Source organism: Pangasianodon hypophthalmus, chromosome 9 (assembly GCF_027358585.1).
Source record: "Pangasianodon hypophthalmus isolate fPanHyp1 chromosome 9, fPanHyp1.pri, whole genome shotgun sequence".
In the NCBI taxonomy this organism is placed as follows: domain Eukaryota; kingdom Metazoa; phylum Chordata; class Actinopteri; order Siluriformes; family Pangasiidae; genus Pangasianodon; species Pangasianodon hypophthalmus.
Window position 1 is genome coordinate 22,827,141 of NC_069718.1, and position 19,735 is coordinate 22,846,875.

At 39.5% G+C, this 19,735-nt stretch overlaps 2 protein-coding genes across 8 annotated transcripts in view; one reads left to right on the forward strand and one right to left on the reverse strand.

The window, feature by feature from the left end:
• Nucleotides 1-19,074, reverse strand: part of dgkzb (diacylglycerol kinase, zeta b) — a 44,535-nt gene extending 25,461 nt beyond the window's left edge. The window contains exons 1-3 of one of the 2 annotated variants that reach the window (XM_053237058.1): nt 18,299-19,074; nt 5,826-6,249; nt 5,307-5,510 (exon numbers count right to left, since the gene is read on the reverse strand). In XM_053237058.1, the coding sequence (XP_053093033.1) occupies nt 5,307-5,494 (188 nt within the window). In that variant the 5' untranslated portion in view covers nt 5,495-5,510; nt 5,826-6,249; nt 18,299-19,074. Of the gene's footprint in view, nt 1-5,306; nt 5,511-5,825; nt 6,250-16,011; nt 16,202-18,298 lie in introns of those variants that run through there. The other variant, XM_053237059.1, reaches the window with a different exon arrangement.
• phf21ab (PHD finger protein 21Ab) overlaps nt 16,804-19,735 on the forward strand; it is a 29,687-nt gene continuing 26,755 nt past the window's right edge. For 4 of the 6 annotated variants that reach the window (XM_053237065.1, XM_053237061.1, XM_026919951.3 and 1 more), the window contains exon 1: nt 16,805-17,469. The gene's annotated coding sequence lies outside the window, so the exon portion shown is untranslated. Of the gene's footprint in view, nt 17,470-19,735 lie in introns of all 6 variants that reach the window. The other 2 variants (XM_053237062.1, XM_053237063.1) reach the window with 2 other exon arrangements.

Here is a 19,735-nt window from a genome sequence, read left to right on the forward strand (position 1 = left end):
CTTCACTGCCTTGTTTCAGGTCCACTAGTTCCCCACAGCCCAACTTCAATCAAACAGCTGGCCTAATTCCTTTGAGTCAGAGCTCAGGAGAGCATCATTTAATGCCTCAGCACTCTCCACACACACATACACACACACACATACACACACACACACACACAATCCAATACTGAGACTGTGACCCTGATCTATACATAGCAGGAGTGGAGAGGGAGAGATGGTAAAGATAGCAGCAGAAATGGGTCTGTCCCTTGTCAGGTCTTGACTGGGACCGCTAATACAAATGTGGACTGTGAACTGCATGATTTGTATGTGTGTGTTTAGGAGACCTACTTTAATGAGTCTCAGAATAGGCACTTTAAAGATGTTTGCAATAAATCAGTTTGTTTGAAAGAGTGTTTTGGTGCTGGGATGTAGCATCACCCAGCAGCGCTATAGAAAATCAGGTTCATGTCACTGTTCCACTTCTGGCACGGAGGACTTACTTTTTCAAAACAAAACTCAGTTGGCTGTGGAGTGTGTGACATTATCAGATTACACAAGCTCAGTGAACATATACTAACAAAGCACCAAAACAGCTGCCTCTTTCTTAGACAGAGCAGGTGGAATACATGAGTTCACACACATGAACACACACACTTATCTACAGAGTTGGAGAGTGCTACATGATGGACAAGATGACAGGTGAGCACTTAGATTTCAAAGAATATTTTCCATCATTGAGATGAATGCACTGTAGTTGGAAAGGACTTTTTTTAAACAAGAGATCTAAGGCAAGTTGTCACACTTGGTCCATTTCCTCATTTCAAGTGGCCTCAGACCGATGACACAGTATTTTTTTTGTCCATATGTGAACACAACAAATGAACTCAGACACTTCTAAAACAAACCACAAGAGAACTATGTAGTCCACTTTATTTATGTATTGTGTTTATGTATTGTGAAAACAAAGTGGTCTCAGTCTGCTTTACACCTTCCTTTATAGATAAAGAACATAAGGTTCTATTTAACCCCTTCTAACCACCAAGCATGGTGAGAATCCTCAGCACGTCGGTTCAGTGCTGCAGCCACCCACAGCCTCCTGACTAGTGGACCAAAGGCACCTAACGTAGTTAAGTGGTCTCCCTCAATATTCTACCACTGTCCAGTATTGAGCTTGCTGTGTTATCTGTACAGCTGTGGTCCATCCTTTGCTGTATCTTCCTATGCCTAACCATCTAGCCAAACAGCATGCCTGTGACTAGGTGCTGTTCGTGTGGTGAGATGCTGTTCATAGGTGTACTTCCTTAGGCCTTCCTTCCTTGCTAACAGCACACTGGGGTCGGAGCTTTCTCCTCTCTCAACATGTAATTCCTCAGTTTCCATATCACCTGCCATCTAAAGTCTAGCAGGCCTGTGACTTCCTAGCAATATTACAGGATTCCCATTTGTGCAGCCAAAGACTAAGCTCCCTGGAAGCCAAGGATAAACACCAACTTTTTTTGATTACTGCCTCACTATTGATCATCTATGTTAATATGCAATGTTATCTATGTCAGAAACTTTGGGCATCCCTTGTGTTGACTGTGCAGCAATGCCAATGCCTACATACAGTAGGTCTGTATAGATGTCTGGGAGATATGGACTGTTCACCAGATAAAGATCAGTCATACAAGTGCCCAAGCACTGAATCCAGACACATCCAGTGACACTCTGGTGAGGTCTTATGACATTGCCTCACATATGGTGTAAATAGGCCAAAGTCACTGGAATAGTTGCTATAAACTGCTGCTATTTAGTATTAGTATTTTTTGCTTAGTACCAAAGCAGGCCTCAAAATTCATTCATGTGAAGCTAGATTCAGTGGCAAGTCTAGCCACCCTATCACTATACAGGGTGGACTATCTAGTCCTCAAATTCTGCCACACACACATGGTGCTATCCAACCATACTGGTCCAAACAGACGTGAGGGTCAGATACATCAATCACAAAGATAGCACATGGTTGGACAGCACACTCCACCTTGCACAAAAACTCATCTGGCGGGCACATCCATGGTTGGCTTCACTGAGAGCAACTCATTTGCCAGGACGAGTCAGCACGAGTCGAGACAGCACATACACCTGGGAGATTGTCATCAGCACCCAGATGTGGGATGCCAGATCTGGGAAAAGTCTGGTAGTGAATAGATGGACCTATTTGCACATTCCAAATTGACCCACTGTCAACTGTGGTTCTGAACTGCTTGATAGATGAGGATGCACCTGCTCATGAATGGCCACAGTGTATACTGTATGCATTTCCACCTCTACAGCTGATTCTGTCCACGTTGCACAGAATTCTCAATCCTGCCTGTGGCCCCGAAGTGGATGCAAGGTAGCTGCTGCTCTCACTAGTGGACTAAATGCCTTGGCATGTTCCTTCCCAAATGTAGAGCTGTAAGACTCAGTCCCCAACCTGATGCCAGCAGTAAAAGCTCTCCTTGCAAGCATTGGTGGCTGGTTGAGAGTCACCTTGTGGTCGAACTCTTGGTTTCTGACCTACCAATGTTCCATGATGGGGAACTTGCTGAGTGGTCCTTGCTATGCCCAATATGCACACTATTGTACAATTCGGACCATATAGCAGCAATTTGATCATCAGATCAACTGTTCATCATGCCAAATCTTGAGGCATGTATTACTTGTGCTAGTACGATGAGGTGTGCCACTCCAGCAAGTCTGCGCTGCTGCAATTTAGGCACCACTGTGTACTTTCCCCATACTCTACAGTGTTTATATTGCCCCTTTCACTGGCACGAGTGCAGCATTTATCTCAGCACACCTTTCCAGTCAGTCCAAAGTTGGGTCAATTCCTCATGATATAGTGGCATAGGTTATCCAGGTGATTCTTACTGCAGTTAGGAAAGGTGAAATAAAATACTAGTCACATCTGTAACTGTCCCCGTCATTTGAAACCCATGCCAACCCAGGGCGAGAGGCAAAAACATTCCATGGAACAATGAGTGTAAAACAAATGGTATCCATATCAAATAATACATCATAAGTTCACTTTGTGATTTTTTTTTGTAGGTCTTGGCATGTGTGCACCTGTGTCTAAAAAGGTGTCCAGGTGATTCTCGCCATGGGTAATCTACAATTACATACACAACTAGTGTTTACCGCTCATACATAGCTACAGTGTTCTGTCACCTCGCAGAAACCAAGTAAAAAAACAAACAACCAAGTAAGCAGTGTTGGGTAGCAACAGGACAGACAGGTTAACAGAGGCACTAGAAATTATGCTACTGAGATTAATTAGTTAGGCATTAGTAGTAGTAATAATCATAATAATAATAATAATAATAATAATAATAATAATAATAATAGACAGTGACAGGAATAATAGATATCATATATTACTATTGTAATATACAGTATGTAGTGCATGCATGTATTTTGTCTATACCAACCACTCACCTGAGAGCTACATGCCTATGGCATGAAGCATGGCTTTGATGGTTCTGCAACAAAAATCCTTGTTCCTTTCTTTTATCCCTCAGGTGCTTCTCATATTTCATTTCAATCCTGTTTCTATCCTCTCTATTTTTCATCCACAGCCAAATAATAGCACCATGTAAAGTATCATTTTGAATTACACTTGAATTACTAAAGGGATTGGGGAGTTAACAAGTGATCTGAGAGCTCAAACCTGCTAAAATATCCAGAAAGACATCTGAGTCCCCTTTTAAGTCCACTTGTTCTTTTTTACACCAAAAGCACTGAGGTGCTTCTCCATTTCAACATTTTAACAACATTTTCCATTTAAATCCATTTTAACATGAATATGAATATGGTTCACTGAATAAGAACAATGTGAAAAATTATGTAAAACCACAAGGTACTATGGATTTTCACTGTGAATGCGGAAAATTGTAGCCCCACTGACTGTTTTGAACCGCCCGAACATAATCATAAAAAAATGTTGGTGTTACCATAATCATTTCATCCAGTTTCATATTTTTATGCTTCAAAGCTATGCTTAGACTAGATAGAATCATCACATTTAATTCATAAGCACCCACACACACACACACATACGCACACTCAAACTTTCCACATGCCCAGAGTGATAAAGTCCCTAACTGAACCATAGGGTCAAACGCTAAAAGTAATTCATTCATTTTTGGGTAAGATGCATCATAACGTTTGTTTCCAGGGGTCTCTTTCGTCCTTCAAAATAAAGCAAAATCCTTATTTTTTTCTTCAGAAAAATCCTGCCAGCAGACTAGTAACAGTAATTTGTAATGCACCAGCAGGTCAGATAAAATTACATGAAGCTATATCTTTAAAAAAATTAATGCTTCCTCTTTCTTGCTTCCTATCTCATTATTCAGTGTTACTGGATAACCAAATGTTAATCCCCTAAACCGCTGGTTTATTATTCAGTTATTCATCTTGAAGCATATTATTCAGTAACTACATTAAAACTAAGTAGTATTAAAAATATGTAGTTACAAGAGTGACGAATGTGATGGAATTGCTGATGGATCCTATGAGTTTAAGGAGTTAATGACATATTATACAAAACATGTTATTTATATACTTAAATAATGATCGATATTCTGATTAGAAAAGCCAGGATGTAATTTCAAATGTAAACATAATATACACTTTTCAAATCTGAAACCAGCGTACTTCGTAGGTCAGCTCTAAAAAGCACAAGGTCAGCTGTGTACTAGAAGGGTGGGTGTGACCATAGTCCCAGCAGGTCTGACAATAATAGATCTTAATTAAGTTCTTTAAGAATCCATTAAGGTAGCCAATTTTGGCGAACCACCAGAGACTGTAGGGTTAGTATACCCACTTGATGAAATCTGATCTTGCATATTTAAAAACCTTCCATATTTGAGTAAAATTCAGTGAGGAGGCAATGTGGGGTATGAGAGTGTTAATGGCAGGAAACACATATATATAAACATATAATCTAGAAACTGTAGTAGAAACAGTAGTGGGGAAAGTGCAGATATACATTTAGAACTTTAAATAAGCGGTATGCCACAAGCGTATTACTAAAATCGAGAATAACTAAAGAAAAGTGAAAGTACAACACTGAGATTTGAACTATGAGACAGTTATGCTGAGAAGCCAGCTGTAAGGAATGCTGGAGCTCAAGGTGTAACTGTTCTGACTCATCTGAGACTCATTACTTATTGTTTAGTTGACGGTTTGTTTTTTTTTTCTTTTCTTCTTTTTTTTTTTGGGTGGGGCTATGACTTTCCTCCTTAGTCCAGAACTTAAAGCAGCTACACTTACTCACACATTTACACACACAAGCACACACTCACTTTCTGCCAAAGAACCGGAGTCCGCTGAAGGTCCTGGTGGTGTGTGGACAGGGCTGAGCTGCAGGGGTAGTGGAGGACAGATCTGAGCAGGACGACGATGCTGATCCCGGAGTTGCCTGTTCCTTACCATCCACCAGAGCATCCAGGTTGGCAGACATCTCACCTCGGTCTCCATCTCCCTCCATCATGAGGTCACAAGGCAAACTGAGTCCAGGCAGAGATATTCCATCTCACACAAACATGATTTTATATACTTTTAAACATTTACAGTGGGGTGAAACTTCTAACAACCAGAGAAAACAAGTTTTAAAAAAAATCAGAAGTCTGTTTTTATGTTATTACAGAAAATATCCTCGGCTTGTGAACGAGAGTATCACAATGTGGTTGATCTCCATGCTGTGGAAGTTCATTCCACCAAGCAGCTCAGGCAACCAGTCCACACAGCATACCAGGAAGTGCAGCTGTCTGAACATGTGTGTGAACCCTGAAAGTGTGTGAATGTCTGTACGAGGCTCTTACAGTAAACTTTTCCTTCTCCTCGTCCATGTTCTGGAGCCTGTTCTTCCACCCACTGACAACAATATGACTTTGTCTCAAACAGACGCTTCCTCCAGGACTCAGCTGCTCAGCCTTTTCCTTGTCTCTTCTTTTTTCTTTCTTTCTTTCTTTCTTTATCTTCTGGCACTCACACCAGGCAGTGTCTCTAAACAGTGAACAAAGTCCAGGAAGTGTAAAACCCTCAGGCAGCAGCAGGACCCATAGTTGTCTTCTTATCTGCCTTTTTGTTTCACTCCATGCCTACAGCCTTGTCTTCTGCCTTCACACACTTCCCAGCTGACTGCCTCAGAACCACACTTTTATCGGCTCACCTCTCTGAGCATGTTACAGTCCTCCCTCCCATCTCCTCTCATTGGCCCATGTTAGGATGAAGCTGTGTTGCCACCTGTTGGTCAAGAATGGAAACTGTACAAGCAAATCAGCTGTTGTTTCTATAGGAGTACAAATGTGTCAACATGCTGCAGGAGGTTTGGCAATAAATGACTTGAAATGAAACTAAAATCAGACTGCTGGATAACTAAAGGTGCCAGGAAGCATAATCAGTATAAAGCTGTATACTATAAAGGCCACAAACATCCTCCACAGAGGCCAAGCCTCCCTCCTACTTAGCTTTACATAAATCCAAGCAAATAGAAACCCACTCAATGCGCTATGCATTTCCTGAATTTGTAGAACGCACAGGTTCTGCTCCCACACACACACCTCTGAGGTGCCAGTGACTTATTCCATCAGCTCAGTAACATGAGAGGCTCATGTGCTAATGCAGTGTCAGTTTTATGCACATTATGAAGTCATTTTCAGCACCCAATATTAAATTAAAGCTAAAGGTTACACATGGTTGTTTTGTGAAGCAACAAGTATAAGAGCTATTTACAAAAAAAAAGCAATATATGAAATGAACCAGCAGCAATAGTTGCAATACATTAATAGATATAGATACAGCAATGTGTGTGTGTGTGTGTGTGTGTGTGTGTGTGTGTGTGTGTGTGTGCTGTACAACATAAACTATAGCAAAACTCACTATCTGCAGTCAGTCAGATGGGCAACTTAAACTTCCTGTAAATTTAAACAAAGGCTCAATTTGGCTTCACTCAATTGCTGAAGCACATGCTGATTCATCTATGCGGCATTATTTCACTTTGTGTTGGGCGTGCATGAGGGAAGTGAAATGTTAACACTGTCCTGGTTTGAATGTTCTGCGTGGTCCGAGTGTGAGGTACACTGTGGGCCTCCAGCAGAGCGGGACGGTGGAATATAGAAGTGCACTTCTGCTGCACCATATGCAGCTGATATCCATGAGCGTATGAATATAATCCCCGCCTACACACCACGCACTGTTAGATAACAGGTATAACAGGACAGAGAGGCAGTTTGCAAGAAAAAGAGTGGATGTTTGGTGGGGGGATTGAAAATGTGATTTAAGCAAATGCAAAGAGGAAAAGAAGGAAAAATAAAAAAGTAAAGTTATTTTCCTTCTAATTTGCTTTGCTCCATTAATGGTTAGCTGAGTCAATAAAAAAAATTAAAGGCAGCAGTACAAGTGTAGGGATGATGGCCCTCTGCAGCAATTACTCACAGTGCTGTGCAGCAGGAGTATGTCTGAAATAAAAATCAAATCTTCTTTGGCTCATCCATATTATCCAATGATAATATTTATGATTAATCCTAGCTTTCATTTTGCTAAGTACACAGACATGGCGGAGGACCAGCCAAACCTGGTCATGTAATGTGATTGACTTTTGCAGCCTGTGTTTGAGAGTAGAATAAGTGACAGTTTTTGCTTTCTCCTATCCATTTTAATCATTCACCTGTTCATTTCAAATCAGTGGAGTAACTGAAATTTAGTAGTGAACAATTACTACAAAGACATAGTTTGACTACAACCCAACCCATATAACTTAAAGACTGCCGTCAACAAAGCAGTAAGAGTTTCTCAAACCAGGAGAATTAGGTACTTACACTATGTGGCCAAAGCTATAAGGACAGCTCATCATCACTCCCATATGTGGTCCTTCCCTTAACTGTTGCCACTAAGTTGAATGTACAAAATTATATAGAATGTCTTTGTATGCTGTATTATAATTTCCCTTCACTGGAACTAAGAGGCCCAAACCTGTTCCAGCATGACAATGCTCCTGTGCACAAAGTGAGTTTCCTTGAAGACATGGTTTGCTAAGGTTGGAGTGGAAGAACTCAAGTGTCCTGCACAGAGCCCTGACCTCAACCCCACTGAACACCTTTTTGGATGAATTTGAACACCGACTGCACCCCAGACCTCCTCACACAACATCAGTGCCTGATCTCACTAATGCTCTTGTAGCTGAATGAGCACAAAATATACACAGTCACGCTCCAAAATCTAGTGGAAAGCCTTTCCAGAAGAGTGGAGGTTATCATAACAGCAAAGAGGGACTAAATCTGGAATGGGATGTTCAACAAGCATGTGACTGGTCAGGTGTCCACAAACTTTTGGCCATTTAGTGTATAGTGTACATCTGTGTATAGAAAGAAAATACATCTAAGTTGAACTAAGTGACTGAAACCCAAAATTACAAAATAACAAACACTGATCCAAATAGTTTACACACATGGCAGGTAATGTAGAAATTTCCAAATTCAAATGTTTAAAACTTAAAACAGGCAGCAGTGTCAGGGCTCTGGGTGCTCTCGTCTGTTTAAGTGCTCACAGGCACTAATGGGCTCCTGCAGAGGCAGATAACCATCAGAGAGCTATTCTGATTTTACTATGCTTAAAAACTATAACTTCTCCATTGCTATGTGCCCAGATTTGTTCTCCATTTTAGAATTAACAAGATATTTTATATAATAATAATAATAATAATAATAATAACAACAACAACAACAACATACTGAGAACAGAAATAGAGCCAACAGCCTTGGCACTTCAGCACTTTAAAAATCAAGTCTGGCTGGCATGTCTTTGCCAGGCTGATTCTCCCTCTCAAAGTAGCAACCTGCTGAGTAGCAACATCGAAAAAATGAGAGGCTGCGACACACAGATGGTCAAAGTGCCACCATTTTCTCTAAGCAAAGGGGTGATCTGGCAGACAGAGGGGCGGGTAATCATAAGAAATGACCACTTGACATGTTTAATGTATGTCATCTTAAACTTTTGTGAGTATTTGTGTGAATCTGTTGACTTTAACATTAAGAAAGTTAGGTTCACGCTGATAACATATTTGGTAGAAGAAAAAACAGACGGCCCAGATGCTGGTGAATTGAACAAAACCAGAGCATGCAGAGACCAAAGAACAGTGCACAAGCCAGAACCCATTATCTTCTATGCAAACCCTTTAATGTCTGCATCAGAGCATGCTTTGAGCTCTATGTCTGCATACACAAAGCCCTTTTTGAGCAGATGAATTTAGAGTTATTTGGGCACATTGGTGTTTGATGTAATGGCCCAGGTGTGGCCCGATAGCCTTTGTTCCTCCAAAGCTACTCTGTTCATCACATCCATGCAAAAACGCAGAGTTAATTCCATCTACAAACCCAGTTGTTGAGTCAATATGGAAACAAACTAAATTACTGGCCAGTGCTTTCTGTCAGTTCATGTCTGATGAGTAATTGTGTTGCATGTTTATTTTTAGGGGACAGAGAAATAAGAAGCTTGCTTCTGCTTCCATTTACAGTGAAATTAACCATATCTTTGCTTATCATAAAGAAAGTTTTAATAATAAAAATAAACTACTACTAATGATGAAGTTTTAAAACAAATGCTCATCATCATCATCACCATCATTGCTGTGTATGAATATTTCTTCCTTTCTTGTTCTAGACCTATTTATATACTTCCATATTATACATTAAAAGACGATGTGCCTTGGAGGGTCTGGTAAGATAAAGCAAAGAGTGGTTACTGGATACTATCACCTTTATGGTTTTATAATGCAAAATGACACAACAAAGCAAACAGTGGCACAATGTCTGGCATTACACAGAAGCCCAATATAATTTGGGGCTTTTGATATGGAGCGCATGGTGGTTCACTTGACTGAATTGGGAGACATTAACAATGGTGCTGTTGTACTAAATATCAGTTTATTCGTTTAATCACATTGGGTCACATTGAGTATTGAGTACAACAGCATGATTACGAGTGTGACAGTGCTTTTATATATAACAGATCTATAAACAAGAAATTAATATCAAGCAACTGACATTTCAAAAATAGTGTCCTAATATTTTGTTTAATTTTGCTATAGTGACTATATGATTTTGAGATCCATCTTTCCACACTCAGGACAATTGAGGGACTCGTACACAACTATTATAAAAGGTGCAAATATTCACTGATTCTCAAGAAGGCAATGCACTACATTAAGAGCTAGGGGGGTGTAAACTTTTGAACAGGATGAACAATGTAAATTGTTATTATTTGGTCTTATGTAGCTTGAAAATGAAAAAAAATAAATGAAAAAAGATCTTTAAACAAAATAATAACAAGTTACACCGATCATCCTGCTCAAAAGTTTACTTAATGTATCGTGTCGCCTTCTTGAGCATCAGTGAATGTTTGCACCCTTTTGTTTTATGATTCCTCTTATTTTTTTTAATTATTAACATTTTGCAGATTCTGCAAGGTGGATGTAAACTTATGACCCCGACTGTACATAAGTATTTTTTCTATAACTACAGCTATTTTACACTGAAATACTGGTATTTTCAAAACCTGTAAAACTATTTTTACATAAATAAATAGCAATTAAAATCCAACAAATTACTACGCTGACATTAAATCTTGTCAAAACACAAGTTAACTGGGCCAATTTTCCAAATTTATCTCATACATCTCAATGAAAAAGAAACTCATACAACAGACATGGTACAAGTTTGTTTGACACATGATGGTATTTCACTGTTAATTTTGAAGGTAAACAGTATTTTATACAGCAAAATTGGTTTAGGTTTACAAATTGCTAGAGTAAAAATAACAGGATTGATTTGTATTACTATTTACAGTGTTTTGATGTTTTCGGAAACGTTTTGTCCCCCAATTTTTCCATTTACAGTTTTTTACTGCTGTAATTTAACAGTTCTTCACCGTAAATTGCACAGACATTTTTTTACAGTGTACCTAGCATGAGCTGATGATGCAAAAACAAAATCACACAATTTGTATTTGTTGTCTTTGTATTTGTATATTGCCAGAGAATGAGCAGGGAACAGAAGTGAAAAGAGAAGCAAAACTGAGAAAGTGTGAAGGCAGAAGTAAAACAGGTAGGCACTAGAGAAGGAGTAGAACAGGGAGAAGGAGTAAATAGAGCATCAGAATGGGGAGAAAGTGTGTTTTAAAAGATTTGTAACATGACTTGGGCCACAATGATACAGGTAATAAGGCTGTCTCAGAATCCACATCAGTACTTAGGTACAGAAAGAGGGCTTTTAATTGCTCTTGGTTTGACAGCTGTGTGCTCCAGTACAACCAGAAATCTTTAAATGTCACTGGGATCTAATCATTTGATTTTTTTTTTTTTGGATTGCCTATTCTAAATTTACATTAGTTGTGAATGTATGTGTGTATTGTGGCCTGCGATGGACTGAAATCTCAATCACCATGTGCCCCAGCGTCCTTGGGATGGGCCCCCAAACCCCACGACCCTGACCAGGATGAAGCAATTACGGAAAATTAATGAATGAATGAACCACAACTGATAACCATAATTGACTGTGTTACTCAACAAGTAATGGCATGTAGCAGCACTACTGATGTAGAGAAACGTCTTATCATCTTATGATCTTATCAATTACATAAATTTGTAATTGTGCGAATTGTTGAAACGTTGCCAACTTTCATAACCTATTGTGTATTTCAGGACAGGATGGTGAGCTGTGTGTTCAGACAAGCCACGGTTTAGTTGGACGATGGATGTGATCAGTGCCCAAATTGTTTGGGACCTGAACATCTCAGAGAGGCACTTACAGACCATTGCTTTAATTGTAGCATAATGCTATTAGTGACTCACCTGGAAATAAGAAGATAAAATCCTTTATCACGTTGCAGGAACAAGAACAGCAACTGACAGAAACATTAATTAGTCCATGGAAGAGGAGGAGTAGGCTAAGTGTCTTTACTGCATTGCAATGCAGATTAAAATAGCTGGCAGGTGGTATGGGCCTAATGCAAGCACTATTAGCAGGAATGCAACAGCGCTATGAAATACAGCATTCAACGGAGCCTAATACTGCCTCCGGCAATTCCACTTCTACAAGCAGGGTGACATATCAGTTTAAGGCATTTAACCACCCTTAAATGCTTGAGTTTTAGCACCCAGGGTATTTACAAAATGTGTGAGAGTTGCCTTAGAGTCCCTGCACTGCCAGGGTCTGTGTGTACCCCACTATCAAGATGACTGGCTGCTGGACAGTCCCAAGAGCAAGTAATCTCACATGTTGAAGGTCTAGGAAGGAAAATCAATTAAAAGGAAAGCCTTCTGACACATGCACAGACTGTACATAGGTATGAAGCTTCACTTCATGCGAGCCTTTCCAACAGAAGACAGAGCTATCTCAATCAAAATGGCACGCAGAAAATGACAAGTGACCATTCCTATGTACATTCCTGGGCAAAAAAAGCCAAAAATGGCAAATATTAAGCTTTTAACAAATCATTGGTCAGAAAATTAGCAAGAATGAAACAAATGCACTCCTGAGAGCTCCTGTGCCACCATTTGCTCGACTAATTTTGCTGCAGTGAACTGTTTGTTTGAGGAAAAGCTAGAAACAAGGAAATTCACTTATATAGTCTTCTTGTACACAAAGGTAAAATCATGATAATTATTAAAATGTTTGATGTAAAATTCAAACTAACACATGTCTTGGTGTGCAAAAATTTTCCAAAAATATCTTCTGGGATGTTTTTTTCTTTAAAGATTAGTCATTATTTGGTTCTCTGTCACACCTGATGCAGCCCAACAAGGGCCACAAGGTTTAAACATATAAAGAAATCAAAGGGAAAAGCTTCCCATACAAACATCCTTTATCTATTTGTTTCATTCTTGCTAATTTTCTGACCAATGATTTGTAGTTAAGACCATTAAAAGCTTAATATTTTGCCATTTTGGGCTTGGCCCATTTTTTTGGCCAGGAGTGTAGACTTTCTACATCTGGCAGGGATGTTGACAGCAGCAGCCCCAGTGTTAAAACTGGGAATGCTGCACCACAGACCACTACAGTGTTGTCTGAATGGTGAGTGACTGTCAGTCATATCTCGAAAGCATGAGTCAAAGCATGAGCCAGGCTTGGGACCGGCACTGAGAGCATACTGTTGCACGCAACCCCAGTGGCCGGGGTCAGTTCCCTGGCCAAGAATCAAACCTGGGCCACAGCGGTGAGAGCACTGTGGCCTAACCACTAGCTCTCCAGGCACCTGCAAAAGCATGAGTCAATAATGGTGATAAAAGTATGCAATGTTGAAGTGGGTGAAAAAGCTTTGGAAATGGGCAAATGCACACCATCTTCTGCGTCTCTGAGAGCTGCATTCCTAGCGAACCAAAACCATCAGACAGCAGATGCGCTTTCTCACTGCTATACCCAAGGATTGTCAAATCCACAAGACGGTGGCAGAACGGAATTCTGTTTGCAAACAGACAGACAACATACTGGCTGGTGTGCTTCACAGACAGCCGTTTTAGGCCAGGATGCCCCATTCTGGCTGAACAGACCATGATTCAACAATTACTGATGTTACTAGCAGGCCTTCCATTCCCACTATCCATCAGGCCAGACCTACAATCCTAGATGAATGGGTCACCATGGCACAGCAGACCTTACACCTTGAATTTATGGGTATGACCCCTTGGGGCGACCCCAACATACTAGGATGTTTGCAAGGGGTCAAACACACCTGCCTGAGTGCACATGCCCCATATACAGTATGCACTAGTTGTAAGCTAGTTGGACAGTATGCAGGCAAGTTCAACATTTTTCTCACAGCATAAACCCCTTGTCTTGCACTGTAAATAATATTTTGGAGGTTGATGTCGAAGCGTCTCTTTAGAAGCATCTCTTTCTAAAATGGGTAGACCCAAAAAGAGTTCTCCAATCTTTTATCAGTACAATGAAACATATCAAAATTCTTAATTGGACATATGTGACAGAGGTGGTAAATACAGAGTTTTCCTTTAAACTCTGTGAAAGCCAGACAGATTAGACGTAGCTTTAGTATATCAACTCAGGCGGTTAGATCACCATTATCTATCTCAGGATTTAAATGTTAAGATACATACATAGCCTAAAGAACACACACAAATTGCCATGGAAAATAGTATGCTTATTTTAGTGTAAATGAATAACTTGTGAATAATTTGTGCTTGCTAATCAATTTACTTAGAAGAATCTTTCAAAATAAACCTGCTGTTTATGAACCGTCATCACTGTGCTATAATTTTGTGGTGTTTAGTCCCTTGGCATGGACATTTTTTATTTCTCCTGAGCAATTTCTATTTCCTAGGGTCCTCTCGGGTCTTGTCTCTACTCAGGGCCTGTGGAATCACTCCTATTTTACCTACTCTTTGCGAAACCCCTGTATGTAGGTTAATTTGAAAATGATTTTGTGTCTTTAGACTGAGATTGACTAAAGCATAGCTGAAATTATTTTCCAATACAATTGCTCCTGCTATTGATAAATATAACACAATAGCTTGGCCTTTGGTTTGCTTCAGAGGAAAATAGGGAACACCGTATATATCCTTAGTGACTTTTCTGAAAATCTGAAAACTTGTTGTTAGTATTAATAAGAAATGCAAATTACAATGCACAGATGTTGTACGATAGCCATAAAGATACCGTAGAAAATCAGCTCTTCTGGCATTTGCAGTAACATAATTACATGTTTAGAAACTTTACACATCTTCTACATATGTGCAATTCTATGTCTATGTTTCACTCTCTTTACTGACTCATAGTTACATGACATTTACTAACAAGTCTTATGGTACAAGACAATGCAGCTGGATGGTTTTGTCTAGTTTGTCCAATGGCTTACTGGCTGTGGGAGAATATGGAATATTATGTCTCCCTCTACTGACCAAAATGGTCAATTGGGTTTTCTTTTCCTTTTTTAAATTCTTTATTTAGTGTGTAGTTAAAAGGGACTAAAGATGTCTAAGTTACACAGTGACTGAGTCCAGCTTGCTTGCTTATTTATTTATTTATTTTTGTTCAATTTATATAGGGCCTTTCTAACACCCTAGGTCACTTTATAGATTATAGTGTTCTCCATCATCACTTATAATGGTTAAGATTCACATTATGAAGCTGAGCTTGTAGACTGTAAATGAGTATTCTTTGCTTGAAACATGACTCATTCTGTTAGTCACGTTGAGGTCAACATATTAAATTTTTACCACAGTATTTGAACATGTTGTATTATATGTACACTATATGGCCTACAGTATGTGGACACCTGACCATCACAATCACATGTGCTTGTTGAACATCCCATTTCAGATTTTGCCCTCCTTTACTGTAATAATATCCTCCACTCTTCAGGGAAAGCTTTCCGCTAGATTCATTCAGCTACAAGAGCATTAGTGAGGTCAGGCGCTGATGTTGGTGAGGAGGTCTGGGGTGCAGTCAGTGTTCCAGTTCAGTCCAAAGGTGTTCAGTGGGGTTGAGGTCAGGGCTCTGTGCAGGACACTCGAGTTCTTCCACATTAACCTTCACACACCATGTCTTCATGGAGCTTGCTTTGTGCACAGGTGCATTGTCATGGGCTTATTAGTTCCAGTGAAGGGAAACTGTAATGCTACAGCATACAAAGACATTCTATACAATTGTGTGCTTCCAAATTTTTTGGCAACAGTTTGGTGAAGAAACACGTATCAAACGACCACATACTTTTAGCCATAGTGTATTATTATATGTAGCTAACAATATAATCATTCTACAAAAACTGTATTTCATCATGTTTAGTTTCAGATAAGATTTACAGCCACATCTCCTCTTCTCGGACACACCTTTTGAAAAACGTTTAGGGCTATCTCACTAATCTTCACAGCCCCTTGGAACTATCCTGATCTACCCATTTAAAGGTGCATTAGGTAAGATTTGTGAAAATAGGTCTCTAATGGGTTAAATGGGTGGAGTTAAATAAGATTTCAATGTTTGTTTGTTTTTTACTCACTGAGTCTGGTCCCATTTCCGACCATGTATGTAACCTCGGCCTCCAAAACTTATGGCGGTGCAACTAGAGTTAGCATTAGCAAGGACTATTAAAAAGCACACACAGACATGCAACTGCTTGAAAGCTAAGTTACAACTCATTACATACAAACATGCAAAATTCTCCTTATAATGGTTTAAGAGGAAGTGAAGTGATGTTGGGGGCGTGGCTATAAAATGACTGACAACAGGCCAATCCAAATATAAACAGACACTCCGGACCGGAAAGCAGGTTTCCAAATTGTTTTTTTTGTTTTGTTTTGTTTTGTTTTTTAAGCTACACTTGTTTTGTGAAAATGGCTAAAATAAAAAAATATTTTTTTTTATCATTTCTGCATAATTTGTACTAGTAAGAAATTACAAATATTGACTATTGCACCTTTAAAACGATTCGTGAAACACTTTAATGAAAGTGTGTGTGGAATAACACGGAGGCTCAGATGTCATGGCGGCGCAGCACCAAAAAAAAAAAAAAAAAAAAAAAAAAAAACTGTTTATTGGTTAACGGAGCAGCAGCAGCCTCCTGTTTCATAACACGGCACCGGTCGCCTGCGCGCGCGCACTCAGCAAGAAGAGTACTGTTTCTCCACCGATTAGCACAATACAATTAGCGCAGTGCACGTGCAGAGGGGACTCGAGATGCAGAAGTTAAAAAAAAAAAAAAAAAAAAAAAAAAAAAGAAGGGGAAAAAAAAACGTGTTGTAACTACAAAGAAAGTAAAGACACTTTATTAAAAAGGGGGCTTGCGTCTAAAGGCCTTCTTCTTCTTCTTCTTCTCCTCCTCCTCCTCCTCCTTCTTCTTCTTCTTCTGAGCTACTTCTTTGCTCGGTGTTGAGTTGAACGGAGTTGCTTGTGCCACTTCTCTCCAGATGAGTTTCGCCGAGTTTACATCCGGGTTTTTCCCTAGGCAATGGAAGTCGCAGTACCACTGTTCCCTAGGCAAAGTGAAATAAATTCGCCGCACCGTCACAAAAAGTAGTTCTGTTTTAAAACACCTTTCGCTTTCACTTTAGCCCACGGATCTGACTAACAGCCGTGACTTTAACATTCTCCTGTTCAACATAAAGCGATTGAAGGCAAAATGAAGCTAAATCGACGCGTTGTTCGTGGAGTTTGAACAGCCCCTTCGTCTCCCTCTTCCTGCGCGCATTGATCGTTTTTGTGCTGCGGTCGTGGTGAATGAGATTGAAGAAGAGTTCTTGTTTTGTATCTCAGTTTCTCTCTTTTTTTTTAACGCACAAATTAAATTTAAGCAAACAAACATAAGATTGGATCGTCCGACTAAATCCATGTTTGTGTATCGCTACAGTTATGTAAGGGATCGTTTTAGGGGGTTGTTTGCCGAGATATTTTGGGGTGTTTGTAAATATTTATTTAAATAATTTGTCAGAAGGACTACTGCTCAAGTGAAGAGTGCAGGGTAAGTGCACCTTGGGATGTTTTTTTTTAAATTCTTATTATTAGAACTTTTATTCTGGTCGTTTTCTGGACTTTGCTCGCTTATTGAGCCGCTTTTGTTTTCGTAGAGTCGAGATATGTGAGTGTGTAGGCTGTAGGTGAGGAAGTCTGGATGCCTGCCTTTTCCTTGGTTTATCCTTATTCTAAGAGTTGAGTGCTATTCCTAAGTGCAGTGCTTACTGGAGGAAGGCGAGCGAAAACAGCCAAAAGGGCCGAATTTAACTTCGTTTACAAACATCTTAACAAGGAGCCAAGAGAAAAGAAATCTTGTTTATGCAAGCAAATTTGTTGCGGTGTTTAGAAAACGGCCGCGCGTCTTATAAAACATGCTGCTCGCAGTTAGCCTGCCAATACAGTTACTTGTCGTTTCAATTGGCTAGTAGTGCTAGCTGTTAGCTCTAGCTGTGTTAGCTTCTCATCTGGAAAGCGTTTGTTAGCCTGCTAGACTGAACCCGAAGTGCTAGCTCCTGAGTCTCTCTCTCTCTCTGTCTCTCTCTCTGTCTCTGTGTCTCTCTTCTACCTAGTTATTCATTACGAAAACTCTCTTATACAGTTTACCAGTTTGTTCCTGACAACCTGAGACGAGTTGTTCACTTGTTAGTCAACGTAGTTACATGTTAAAGAAATGTTTAGTTGGTCTGTCGCTAAGTTGTTCTGCTCTTGCTAATGCACCTAGCTAGCTTGCACCAAGTAACAGGACTGAGCAGATTGTTAAGAGATTCAGCTAGCAAGAAGCAGCGCTTAGCCACCCCAAACTCAAAAGCGTGAGCTGCTTGGAAACTTTATTCAACCTTCTTTTATTTCTCCTTCACTCCTGGTAATGAAATGAGTCCTCCACGCGTTGAAAAAGGCTGGAATAAAGTGTACTTTTCTGCCTCGTTGCCGTCTCCGAGTCCCGCATCATCCTCAGTGTATGGGAGCTGCTTTAGGCCCAATAAAAAAAAAAGTGCTGCTGAACTTTAGCTGTCCCTGTGCACCTTGCGGGTTCTCACACACACGCACACGCACACACACACACACAAACACTTTTCATGCAGCAAATCATCTGATCTCATGTCCCATCACCACTTTTTCATGGTAAATGTTCAGTTAAATGTTGGGCTTCTCACTTTGTGGCAGTTCTCAGGGGAGCAGCAGGAAGATGAGTCCAGGGTCAGATGGAGTTTTGATGGTGGATTATTTTTTTTTTATTATTTATTTATTTATATATATATTTTTTTTGAGACATCAAGATTTAACTTCAAGGTTTGCTGGAATACTGTATTCACTTGTCTCAGTGTTTCCCTGTGTTTTATTTCTTCATCGTGTTCCTGTAGAGGTTTAATGTTATCACCTGATACTCTTATTTATGTAGTTATGCAGTAGTTAGGAGTGTGTGTTTAGATTAAATACTTGTCCTTTTGTTTATAACTTGATTTCCTGTAAAGCTCTTTTATGAGCTGTGTACCTGAGGTGCACCTTTAGTGTGTGTGTGTGTTTTATCTGGAGAGGTGCATGTGATGAACAGCACACACACCACATCAGGGGTGTACAAACTTTTTTCCAAAGAGGGCCAGATTTGACCATCAAAATACCTGAGGGTCAGTCATTTATTTATATATATATATATATATATATATATATATATATACACACACACACACTCTCAGAGTGGGGTCCAAAAGTCTGAACGCTAGTGAAAATGTCTCTATTTCACATTCTTTGCTAATTTAATACATCAATTTTCATTACAAATTATATTCTTGGCAACAACGTAAGTGAAAATTTATTTACATGAATTTCAGTGTTTCTTAGTATTCGGTACGTCCCTGTTTTGTTTTAATGACAGTGTGCACTCGAGCTGGCATGGACTTCACAAGTTTGTGCAAAACCCTATGATCCATTTTACATCAAATCCATCGAATGTCGTCTGAACTCGTGCTTCGGTAGAAGAGATTCGGCTTGAGGACCTTTTGTACAGAGCAGTTAAATATCACGGTCAATATCACACATTTCCTTACATTTAAACAGGACCTAGAAATAGTGCAGAATTTTGAATATTAAATATTTATGATATTGAACATTTACTTTCTTTGTTTTAGGTATTTACAAATTCTAAAATCTTCCGTTTATTTTATATAATATAATATAATACACACAGTAAATGTGTCTATCACAGTAAATAATGAATATGACCTTAAAGTGCAGACTTTGGGCTTTAATTTGAAGTATTTACATGTGCGCTCCGT